This window comes from Sprattus sprattus (genome assembly GCF_963457725.1).
Source record: "Sprattus sprattus genome assembly, chromosome: 7".
In the NCBI taxonomy this organism is placed as follows: domain Eukaryota; kingdom Metazoa; phylum Chordata; class Actinopteri; order Clupeiformes; family Clupeidae; genus Sprattus; species Sprattus sprattus.
In genome coordinates this window covers 3412120-3425160 of record NC_137926.1, presented here as the reverse complement: position 1 = coordinate 3425160, position 13041 = coordinate 3412120, and the positions used below count along the sequence as shown (strand labels likewise).

The 13041-nt window shown below is 43.6% G+C and overlaps 1 protein-coding gene across 1 annotated transcript in view; it reads left to right on the top strand.

Moving 5' to 3' along the window:
- Nucleotides 1-7763: 7763 nt before the first annotated feature.
- The window catches only part of sh2d4a (SH2 domain containing 4A), a gene marked incomplete at both ends in the record, with an annotated part of 12684 nt that continues 7406 nt past the window's right edge, over nucleotides 7764-13041 (top strand). Inside the window, 3 exons of the mRNA XM_080842127.1 lie at nucleotides 7764-7938; nucleotides 8229-8388; nucleotides 12790-12961. Of these exons, the coding sequence (XP_080698253.1) occupies nucleotides 7764-7938; nucleotides 8229-8388; nucleotides 12790-12961 (507 nt within the window). The remainder of the gene's footprint in view (nucleotides 7939-8228; nucleotides 8389-12789; nucleotides 12962-13041) is intronic.

Sequence of the window (13041 nt, the reverse complement as noted above, 5' to 3'; positions counted from 1 at the left end):
CAGTCCCATCAGTCACACCAGTCAGTGTGAATGTGCTGCACCAGTATAGTAATGTTTCTATCTCCCTCACTCTCTCGCCCTCTTTCTCTCTACCTCACTCTCTCTCTCTCTCTCAGTCTGCCTGACTCTCCCCTTACTGTAAGTCTTCATAATAATGACAATTTTCATTGTTTGTCTAACACAGTGCAGTGTCAACTAACAATGGACACAAAATGTTGCAGAAGACTGAACGTCAGTGCAAGAAGAAGAAGGCTGTCACTAAACACTTCAGAAAGCCATAGCACTGCAACAACAAAGGGTGCATTTACAGTACTGAACTAACATCCGGAGCACATAAGCATTGGCACGGCGGAGCGGACTTGGAATCAGCATTAGACTCGCTCACTGGAGCCGGGCCCAATGGGAGAAGAAGCACTCTCTTTGTTCTCCGCTTCACTCAAAATGGAGTCAAAAAAGCATCATTATGTCAACTGCTTTGACCTTGTCCCCCTGGCTCGTGAACTTGGCAGTAAAATGACCTTAAAGGGATAGTTCGGTTTTTAAGACATGAATATGTATGGCTTCCCCGTCAGCAGTGTCATGCAATCATGCATCACTTACCCCCGACAGCGTCCTGTGAGCAGAGTTCTCGTCCAGTTTTGGTCAAACCGAAAGTAGTCCGGCATGTTTCCAGACCCAGGAAAATAAAAGGTTTCTCTTCCCAAAACATTATGTGTTCAAAAGAGTGATATATTTGCATCCCAAAACCGTTGTAGTGCAAAAAGTCACACCTCGTTATCACTTGGCCCTATTTTCAATACGCTTGTAGCTGCCAAATGTGAGGACCCTGCCTGATGTGTGTCCGCCAATAGGATGTCTAGAGTCCGCCGCTGCCTGATGTGAGTCCGCATGCGCAAACACAAACGGTTTACGGCAGAAGGCTCAGGAGCAAACTATCCAAGACGTGCATTCTCATACATGGTTTAATATCAACGTATCTGGCTTCTCTTAACGCATAATGTAGGTTTATTTAACGTAGTGTTTTATAATTTTGTCAACGGTTTACAGCATATGGCTCAGTGTCAACATATGGGGCTATGTTGTATTACTGTTACTAGTAGGCTAATGAATGCACTGCTTAACTAATAATTCAATAAACATGAAGCTTAACATCATAAACCTTGGTGGATTTCAAACGTAAACAAATGCGCTTGTCATTCCACTTCATGCTGTAGCCTACACCACCGGCATTACCTGGCTCGTTGTAGGCTACTACAATAGTGTCGCAAAGTTTGCGCATGCGGCCTCACATCAGGCAGGTCCTCACATTTGGCAGCGACAACGCTCGATACTGCAGAGTCTACGGCAGATACTACTAGAGAGTCTACATGTTTTATTTCGCGAAAGTTGATTCGCGAAAGTTTGATTCACCAAAGTTGCCTGAGAGAAACGTCCATCACAAAATAACGATGCTTTATGTCAATTTTATCAAATGTTGTCTCAGTTTTCATCGTTTTCCTGTGATGGACGTTTCTCTCAGGCAACTTTGGTGAATCAAACTTTCGCGAATCAACTTTCGCGAAATAAAACATGTAGACTCTCTAGTAGTATCTGCCGTAGACTCTGCAGTATCGAGCGTATTGAAAATAGGGCCAAGTGATAACGAGGTGTGACTTTTTGCACTACAACGGTTTTGGGATGCAAATATATCACTCTTTTGAACACATAATGTTTTGGGAAGAGAAACCTTTTATTTTCCTGGGTCTGGAAACATGCCGGACTACTTTCGGTTTGACCAAAACTGGACGAGAACTCTGCTCACAGGACGCTGTCGGGGGTAAGTGATGCATGATTGCATGACACTGCTGACGGGGAAGCCATACATATTAATGTCTTAAAAACCGAACTATCCCTTTAATGTGCGGCCCCCACAACACGACCTTCACAACACGACCTTCACATGCCAAAGCAGTCTGGTGGGACAGAATATATCACACAGGGCCATTCCTAGAGAAAACACACACACACCATAAGTATATCACACAGGGCCATTCCCAGAGAAAACACACACACACAAACACACACACACACACACACACACACACACACACACACAGGGCCACTCCCAGAGAAAACACACACACACACACAAACACACACACACACCCTAAGTGTGGACCTGATGACAGCAAACACCGGAGGTCTCCCAATTCTATTTTTTTTTACTGGCAGTACGTGCACCTCACAGTGCATTAAACCTGATGTGCAGAGTTCTGCAGACCTGTAGTTTAAACACACACACACACACATACATACACCTGATGTGCAGAGTTCTGCAGACCTGTAGTTTAAACACACACACACACACATACATACACCTGATGTGCAGAGTTCTGCAGACCTGTAGTTTAAACACACAAATCAGGGTAGAAACCACCGAAACCACAGGCATAGAAAAATAAAAACAGTTTTGATATATGATCAACCCTGAACATGAGCGATGGGCGTTTTAATGAGGTGCCCGCGGCACTGAACACCCATGGGATGCACCTGCACGCTTTGTTTGAACAGTTCCTTTACCATGAAGTAATCGCCTGCAGGGCCGTCCAAGACAAACTTGTAAAAAGGCATGTGGAAGAGGTGCAGGGTACACGGAGTGTTGAGTTAGATTAAACCGCTGTTAATGTAATGTAAGTCAAGATGCCATTTGGTAAAGGACGTGTTTTGAAACATCTTGAGAGGTTTTTTTGTGTTTCATCAAGGAAGGGGATAATTATAGCTGGCAACCTTTCGTTTATTTAAAGTAAATGTCTCGGTAAATACGGAGTTGTGTGACGCGTAGGCAAGGTACATTCTTTCAACAACCCACGGTTGGTTAAATAATCCAAACAAGTCCTCCCATCAATCCATCATGGAGAGGGTGTGTTGGTAAGGCACTATGCATTTTTAATGAAGTTCCTCTTTCCATATATTTTATTCATGTATAACACATACGTTGGTACAATCACAAAGTGTGTTTGCTCTTTGTCATGGAGAGAAAATAATGACTTTGACCTTTTTGGGGGGGGCTTTTTATGCCTTTAATTGACACAGCAGTGTAGACTGTGAAAGGAAATCAGAGGGAGAAGAGGTGGGGAGTGGACAGGAGAATTGGCATCAGACCGGATTCGAACCTGTGACCTCCTTGAGCTTCAAGCCCAAATGTGGTACGGGCTACTGTTTGAGCCACAGGGCCCCCCTAAGTTATAGTTGTATAAACATATCCCTACATTGGATGGACCCCTCCTTGTTGGCCATCACCTTGTGTTGGACACCGTTTCTGCTGAAGATCAATATGCTCCCCACGTGCGCTCTGAGTGGCTGCCTTGGACCAGCAAGTGTTTGACATCTCAACAAAGCTGACTTTCATTGGGCTGTTCTTAGATACGAGGGCAGCATGTTCCAGCATTCTCAGGCTCTGGATAGATGGATAACCTAAAATCATTCACATCATGATGGCATCCAAAAAATAAATAGAAAATAATTCACAGGAATTCAACATTGCCACAAAATGGAGTAAAAGAAATAAACTATATACCCAATAAACTGAAACAATCAGACATGGTATGGACCTGACCTTATATGAAAGGCCATTGTTTACATGTCCAGGTAAAGAGTCACTATATGTTTACAAATATCTCAAATCATGTAAGGTAAGATGTCACTGAGGTTATTGCAAGTGTATGTACAAATATCTTGAATAAGACTGCTGTGGGAAGGCTTCCATCTGCGGTGCTTATTTCAAGATGTCAGCTGTGCAGTCTCCACATCACATCACTGCTATGCACACACACACACACACACACACACACACACACACACACACACACTCCACATCACATCACTGCTATGCACACACACACACACACACACACACACACACACACACACACTCCACATCACATCACTGCTATGCACAAACACACACACACACACACACACACACACACTCCACATCACATCACTGCTATGCACACAAACACACACACACACACACACACACACACACACACTCACTCCACATCACATCACTGCTATGCACACATACCACAGTCCCCAAAGTTGCGGTCAAGTTTTTCTTTCCCCGTTTCTTTTTTTTTGATGATAGTTGCCTTGTCTTCCCTTGTGGCTAAACACATCTGTCTGATCCATCTCCACATCCAAACCGCTCCTCTCTGGGGCGCCACACACACACACACACACACACACACACACTCTGTACGATCCATCTCCACGTCCAAATAGCTCCTCTCTTGGGCTTCGCTGTGGAATGTCCTCGCTGTGTCAGTGCAACTCCCAACACGGCCTGCCAACATCAAACACTCAACAAGGCACAAACTGTCCTTGAGCCACTTCTAATTACGACACGATATCATGTCAAAAAAGAGAGAAAGAGGGGAAAAACAGTCCACAGAGGCTTGACACGATACGATCAGTGGTTACATAAACACAGGCAAATTATAGAGTTCCGCTTTAGCGTGGATCAGGAAATGATTATTGCCTCTCAGCTAATACGCTGCCCTTTTCTCAACTGTATGTTTTGTGAAACAAATGGAGAATTAGCATCTGAAGTTCTGGATTCCTTCCTTGCAAACAGTTGTTCCTACCTGAGGTTTTTTTTTGTTTAAAAGAGCCCATGAAACAGCAAATAGTGCTGAAGAATGTTTAGAACTGTGGCCATCTGCAATAGGAATATGTGGTTTGTATTAAGGAATTCGTTTGGTGATGTTAGTGTTTCAAAGCACTTTCAGCGAGATTTGCACAGCTGCATCGATGGCAGTCATCCTCTCCCGGTTGAATCCAAACACAGAGGATACCCAGTGACATTCCTCATGACGTGGCATAGGGGAAACAAGGCTAAATCTATGGCAACTCACGTTGTACAATAAATTATGCCTTGGATCTGAATGGTTCTAAATAGGGACATGTTTTACCTCTGAATCGAATCTAATCTAATCTATCTAATCTGAGTAGGTTTACACAACTTTGATTTAAGTCTGTTAAAAGTCAGTGCACTAGATCCGTTTGATTTGATCCCGAAATAGTATAGCAACCCCACACTTATACTCCTAACTATATGCTGTGTGTATCTACACAAGTAAATTAACTTTTCCCCCAGATGACTTTACTGACATTTAGCAAGAGACAAGATTTATGGCCCTCATTGTGATTGTAAGGGCTAATATAAAAGCTGCCAACAAATTTGGTACAAAGACTACAAAGCCTAGAAACATGAAAAAGAGCTTTAACTTCCTGATCTCCCGCCAATGGAATACTAATGCATCGCCTCGTCAGCTGCTTACAGGACATGAACTCTGCTATAGTCTCAAACAGCCTGCTGCACACAAACTGATGGGGATTTATTGTGCAAACGTCGAGTGCTTGTCCAAGTCAGTAAGGGTTTTTGTTTGTTTGGCCATTTGCTTGTTAAATGAGAAACACTGGCCATGCAGATGACATGATTACCACGTCTTACAGAAGACTGTAGCTTATCCCCTGATTAAAGCTGAAGTGGATTGGAGTTAAGTGTAACTGATCAGGAACAAATAGAGAGGTAATGATTTAATTTGTATAAGTATTTTGTTGTTGTCCATTGTCTTCTGGTTAGACAGAATTAATTAAAATGGTATGTGCATTTTCTTACTTGGCACCTTACCATTACATTGACATTCCTGTAACACAAATTCGAAGTGTTTTAGATCCCATATTTTACACATCATGAGTGCCCTCTACTGGTTGATTTAGAATTCAGAAGTTTTTGCTCTAGACTTGCTGTATCCGCAAGTCCCCTGGTAATCATAAAATCTACTGGGATTTGATGGGTTGCTGCCTGGGGTTCGACCAGTAATGAACTGTAGTTTTAGCCCATGAAGATTGCGGAACACAAGCATGTAGATAAAGTAACATCAAACTTTTTTTCTGTTTTCAGTAATACATATAAACAGGGCCATGTTCCTCTCCAGAAAAGTTTTTATAATCTTTCAATACTGATTTTACCTTCAGCCTCCATCCCCACAATGACTGTCTCAATTTCTGTCTGGAAATGTAGCCCATTGAAGTAGAACCTGGGACCTGCGTCAGAATCAGAATCAGAATTATTTTAATGGCCAAGTATATTCACAGGAAATTGACTTGGTGTAGGTAGCTATGAGGGTTTAAAACATGAATAGGACACATATCAAACATATCAATTAGATTTTTTTTAATGAATCTTTACTGGCTCCCTGTAGCTGTCCATGTAACGTTCAAGTCGTTAATGTTTGCTAGCTACTGAGGAATCTGCATAACGGTAGGCTACCTGATACTTTAACTCTTTCCAGGTTTACCGGAAAGGAGCAATAAAGGACGTCTGCTGGTCCAACGGCACCACAACGACTATTCAATATATGATGTCATGACAGTAAATGTTTCAGCCCAAACAATAATTGTGTTGTAGCTATACCTTTTCCTAAGAAGAAACCGATAGCGTGTAGGTCCCCCTCTCACCTGTAGTGATTTACCCCCGTCGTCATCAGGGCGTGAACATGCTCTGGTGGGCAGTGTGTGTTAGCATGGAAAGAATGTATCATAGAATGAGTCGAACGAACTGTGTCAATCGCTTTGTGTCTCCCTAGTCGACCATTTAGTCTTAATATGGATATTTCAACTTCAATGGGTGGATCAAGTGTGGACGCGTAGGAAAACATACCATTGGTGAACGTGAGTAGGCATTTCTCACGTCTTTTGATAAGGGTAGACTAACTTAATGTAGTGAACTTCCACCGGTCAACTCTTTCGGCATATAGTGGGGTACGAAATGTGTTCACATAAAATTGGTTAAATTCCCGGGGGAACTTTGAATGGTTACGCTATACGGAGTTTGTTCGTCACACAGTTAGTCATTGCTTAAACGAAGAGAGTGATTTATTGATTTTGGCTTGTGTAAATAATCCCCTTTATATACTTAAGCGTCCCGGACGTCCTACAAACCGATATCTGTACTAACAAACTTCAGGTGCTTTTTTGGAAACCCTCCAAGCGTTCAATTCCTTAACCGCTGCTTCGCAAAGTGGTTTACTGTGAATTTGCTTGTCTCCTCTGAAAAAAAATCTTGTGACATTCTGAAGTCTTTTGGCACCTGAGAATACTTGGTGACTATGTTTTCTATCTTATGTAGGCCTAATTGTTTGCATAGGCTACAGAGACATGTCAAACATTCCTGTGCACCTGCGCCCACAGATCAATTTACTGTAATGTCTGAAAAAGGAACTGAAATAGCCTACTTGTGGGCCTATCATAAAACAACCGACTTTTATTTTGTTCATGTGTCCTTAGTTAGTTTTCATTTTCGATGTCAACTAATTACATTCCAGGTATATGTGTGGGTTTATCTCAACGCCGTAATGGCCTACATAATGAATATTTTAAGGAAGGAAGTGTCGACATGTTCACAACAAACACACATGATGTTTATGCTGGGGGCATTTCAACACTCCATGGGTTGTTTTTCACAGACTGTTTGGGTTTATCTGGGATCATAGTTTAAGCTCTTCTGTCTGATAAGTGTGAGTAGGGTTATGTTATGATAGTGAAAAAATATCCAAAATGACACCTTTTCTCTTATTTTCAGCAACACATATGGACATATCCATGGACCACTCGGCACGAGGATTATAATCCTTCAATACAAATTCACCCTTTGAGTCTCACAGCCAACAGACAACAACTTTTCACTTCTGTTGGCCTGTTTGTGTCACCAGCCCAAGATGCTGCAGCAGATATTGACTGACGGGTTCATTGACCCCGAGCTCTTAGCAGAGCTAAACGAGGACCAGAAGCAAACGCTGTTCTTTAAGATGAGAGAGGAACAGGTTCGCCGTTGGAAAGAGCGAGACGCCAAACAGGTGAAGAAAGAGGCTGGGTCGAAGAGGCCCAAGAAGGGTAAGAGACCTCTGTGTTTGGTCCCTGCTATTCCCTTTATGTCTTAGAATGTTGGAGGGGCTCTTTAGTTTTAAAGGGACTAAACAAATAAAGCCAAAGCGACTTAATCATTTCCTTTTGTTTTTGACTATGCAAACTGAAACATACTAGCCAAGTGATGCATGAGTTATTTGGTAGAGGGCTAATCTGTCCTGGTGATCTCTGTCAGACACCTTTTAACTGGCTTAGTTCAAAACAAAACAAGGGCCACTGTTTTTAAACATACTTTTTTATTTACTATTGGTGCTCAGACCCTGCCAAGGCCGTGTCCTGGATGAAAGCGTCTGACGGTGATGATTGGGTGTGGGTGATGGGAGATCACCCTGACGACCAGTCCTATGACCAGATCTGTGATGGGATTATGGCCCAGAGGGCAGCGCTACAAGCCCAGCAGGAAGCTGAGGAGCTCAGGTGAGTCGTCATGGAGACAATAGGCAAACAAATGACTACTTAAGCAATATAGTACAAGTGGGAGTGGGGTAGGTAAGGGATATTCCCACAGGTGGTGTTCGGCCAAAGCCACCAAGGCCGGAGGCCGAGTGGCGTAGGCAACAACAACCAATTAACATTTCAACACAAAGTTATTGATTCAAAAATGTTTATTTCGCCATTGTTTCTCCGCAACAAAAAATAGTTCCATTGTCAACGTCTTGGTTTGGAATTATAAGAACTTTGAATTACTGGCTATCTTCAACTCACTACAGAATGTTTCATCTAGGAGTGATTTATTATTAGCTGTGAAAAGTCCGAGTTGGGTTGTTCTGGGATAATCCAACGCATGGAGCATCTCTCGTCCAATCAGAAACAGCTAAATAACGCAATAGAACCCAATTGTTTTATAAAGTTCTACAGACTATGATAAAGTCCACAATCGAATACACGTCATGTCAAATTCCACCAATTGCTCTTCACGGTCCACTTGCTGTCCAGTTAGTGTATGTGCTAAAAAAAAACAACAACAACCTTTCATGTTCATACGAAGTCCTGCCACTGTAAATGAGAAACAAAAGTCAGTCAGACCGAGCCACGAACAACTCCAGCAAATACGTTGTCACACGTTGTCTCAGGAGCACGGAAGGGAGCAGTGTAATTTGATTGGTTGTTGAGATTAAACTACTTTTTAATGTCTCTACTTGATTGACGACTTGGCAACAGTTCACAGCTGCCGGCCGAAGCCCTGGGAAGAGAGGACAAGGTTAGACTGCAACCTACAATTACGGGGCGTTGGATTTGTTGTTTGGCAGTATGGAATGCTCAGTGTGAGGTTGGGTAAGCTCATTCAAGGGCGGTCTGTGTGAAACATCAACGTTATCACAAACTTTTATGGCCTAGTTAAATTTACATGAGTGCCTCTGACTAACCGCAATATGACACAGATGGCTGTCAGTACATGAGAGCAATTTATGACTTGAGATCATGCAGGAGCACCCTGCTCTTCTACAAAGATGAAGATGATGAATGAATCGATCTGATGAATGAATCGAGAGTTTGGATCTCCAAAATTTGGCCTGCAGAGCATACATATCCAAATATCCAATTAGGGTTTTTCACCACAAGTTGTGTCGAGCCTGTGGTGAGCCAATATACAGTGCATTCAGAAAGTATTCAGACCCCTTCACTGTTCACAATTTGTCATGTTGCAGCTTTACGCTAAAATCATTTAAATTCATGTTTGCCCTCGTCAATCTACACTTTATACCCCATAGTGACAAAGGAAAAAAGGAATTTCAGATTTTTTTTGTGCAGATTTAGGGTTAGGAAAAAACTGTAATTACATTGGTATAAGTTTTCAGACCCTCTACTGTGCTGAACCACCTTTGGCAGCGATTACATCCTTGAGTCTTTTTGGATGACCAACAAGCCTTGCACACCTGGATTTGGGGGTTTTCTGCTGTTCTTCTCTGCGGATCCTCTCCAGCTCTGTCAGGTTGGATGGGGACGGTTGACGGACATTTTCAGTCCTCCCCAGAGATATTTGATTGGGTTCAAGTCAGGGCTCTGCCTGGCATCTCAAGGACATTCACACAGAGTTGTCCCTTAGCCACTTCTCTGTTGTCTTGGTTTCGTGCTTACGGTGCAAACCCATGCCACCGTTGTGAGCGACGCGATCTCTAAACCCAATGCATTTCAATGGGAGCCAATCCATTGTGACGTAAATTAGCGATCTGAGCGACGCGTCCGTTGAAAATTCGAACATGTTGAAACTTATGCAAATGAGGAGCGATATTTCCCGGCAGCAGCCAATGAGATTGTTTGGTGTCGTCTTTGACAGTTGGACTGTATGCTATTTCCACACGCTACACCACGCCCACTCAAAGCGATGGAAGTCGCTCACAACGGTGGCATGGGTTTGTACCGTTAGAGTCATGTTCCTGTTGGAAGGTGAACCTTCGGCCCAGTGTGCGGTCCGGAGCGCTCTGGACCAGGCTTTCACTAAGAACATCCCTGTACTTGGCTTAGTTCAGCTTTCCCTCAACCCAGACCAGTCGCCTGTCCCTGCTGCTGAAAAACAACCCCACAGTATGATGCTACTGCCACAATGCTTCACTGTTGGAATGGGCAGGTGATGAGTGGTGCTGATGGGATGGTATCGGCCAGGTGATGAGTGGTGCTGTTGGGATAGTATCAGGCAGGTGATGAGTGGTGCTGATGGGAGGGTATTGGACAGGTGATGAGTGGTGCTGATGGGAGGGTATTGGCCAGGTGATGAGTGGTGCTGATGGGATGGTATTGGCCAGGTGATGAGCGGGACTGATGGCCAGGTGATGAGTGGTGCTGTTGGGATAGTATCGGCCAGGTGATGAGCGGGGCTGTTGGGATAGTATCGGCCAGGTGATGAGCGGGGCTGTCGGGATAGTATCGGCCAGGTGATGAGCGTGTGTGCCTATACCAAATCAATCAATGAAAGTTACTTCAGATGGACTCCAATCAAGACGATCAATAGAAATGGGAAACTTCTGAGCTAAATTTCAAGTGTCATAGCAAAATGTAAATGTGATGTTTCAGTTTTTCCTTTTGAATACATTTGCAGAAATATGTAATCATGTTTTAGCTTTGTCATTATGGAGGATTGAGTGTAGATTGAATAAAATCTATTTCCACCATTTTAGCAAAAGGTGGCAACATAACAAATAGTGAAAAAAGTGAAGACTAAATACATTCTGAAATTATTGTAATTCTTGTATACTTTTGCAAATGTTCTTTTAGATTAGATTGATAGCCTTTAAGGGTTGAAACCAGTGCACAGGGGATTGGAATGGACTCATGTGTGCTTATGCTGCATTCGACATTTCTAGCATGCAGGTTTGGTGTACCTGTGTGTCTGAAAACTGACGTGTCATGTGTTGGCTTTGGTGTACCTGTGTGTCTGAAAACTGACGTGTCATGTGTTGGCTTTGGTGTACCTGTGTGTCTTGAGACTGACGTGTGATGTGTTGGCTTTGGTGTACCTGTGTGTCTGAAAACTGACATGTCATGTGTTGGCTTTGGTGTACCTGTGTGTCTGAAAACTGACGTGTCATGTGTTGGCTTTGGTGTACCTGTGTGTCTGAAAACTGACGTGTCATGTGTTGGCTTTGGTGTACCTGTGTGTCTTGAGACTGACGTGTGATGTGTTGGCTTTGGTGTACCTGTATGTCTGGAGCCTGACGTGTTATGTGTTGACATCTGGTGACGTGGATGCGAACAAAGAAAGCAAGAACAGGTTTTGTATTCTGGAAGCATGACCTTTGTGTGACTATGACTTGAGAATTAGGTTGCCCTTGTGTGTGTAAAGCACGGTATGTGTCCTAATGAACACGACCAGAGCCACTGGGTATTCAGCAGGCTGGCATTAGAATTAGGAAGTTAAACATTCCCTGAGCCCTGACCAGTTCAAGCATGCAGTATTGACACAAGACACTTCCCACATAGCATGAGGTGGTTTCCACAGTGTGTGTGTGTGTGTGTGTGTGTGTGTGTGTGTGTGTGTGTGTGTGTGTGTGTGTGTGTGTGTGTGTGTGTGTGTGTGTGTGTGTGTGTGTGTGTGTGTGTGTGTGTGTGTGTTTCCACAGTCTTATTTGCCTCATAACCTCCCGTTCGTCACAGCTTTGACCCGCTAGTCACTGGTAAATGTTTGACACCACAGGTAGACCAATGCACTTTGACAGTTAAGCTCACGATAAGGGTGACCCTATAGTGGACATGTTTCTCTTTGAAAAGAGTAGCTTGGTACAGCATGTGTTTACTGAACTCAACTGGGCTTGGTTGGCCCTGTCGGCAGAGTAAACGTGTGGTCCAGAGATACCGCTTAAAACCCGATGTCGTCACTTTTACTCTCTGGTTGGTTAAACCGTTCTCTGCCGACAGGCCCTTTGTCGGTTTGGATAACAGTGGCAGAACAGAAGTGTGTACTTCCTGTAACTAATACCAATAAATCCTATTCTGTAGCCATGGCGATAGCTTTTTTACCCCTTCTCATGTTCTATTTGCATCCAGAATCATCATCTGTAACATTATATTGTGCAGATTTATTCATTATTTATTATTTTTCCATTTATTGTCAAGTTTTACTGTTCATGCTTTACTTTTACTTAGTTTGTTTAGTTTTTTGTTTAGTTTTTTTTACGTGGTATTACCGGGTTTGCGAGGCTTTGTTTGAACGCTGTGAATAGTCACTGCCCCGGGGGCTATGTGTCCCAGATTAAGTGTCCCTAACCTGTCAGTTGATAGGATCTCACTTCAGCAAGTGCTCGTGTTTAACACACACGTCATTTGCAAATGCTGGGTTTCAACCGACCTCTCTAAAATGGTGGACGCCTGCTGTGGTCTCAGGGCTAAGAAGGAGGCCGAGCTGGAGAAGAGGTTCTCAGCGGTGCACCTGGACCCAGAGCTGGTGCTCGCCGCCAAGGAGGAGGAGCTCCGGGAGAAAGAGGAGGAGCTCAGGGAGGAGGAGGCCCGACAGGCAGCCGCCAAGGAGCAGCTGAGGCTGATGGAAGAGCTGAAGGTATGGCTGCCTATCTGGCACACACACAAACACACGCACACACACACACACACACATACACACACACACACACACGTACG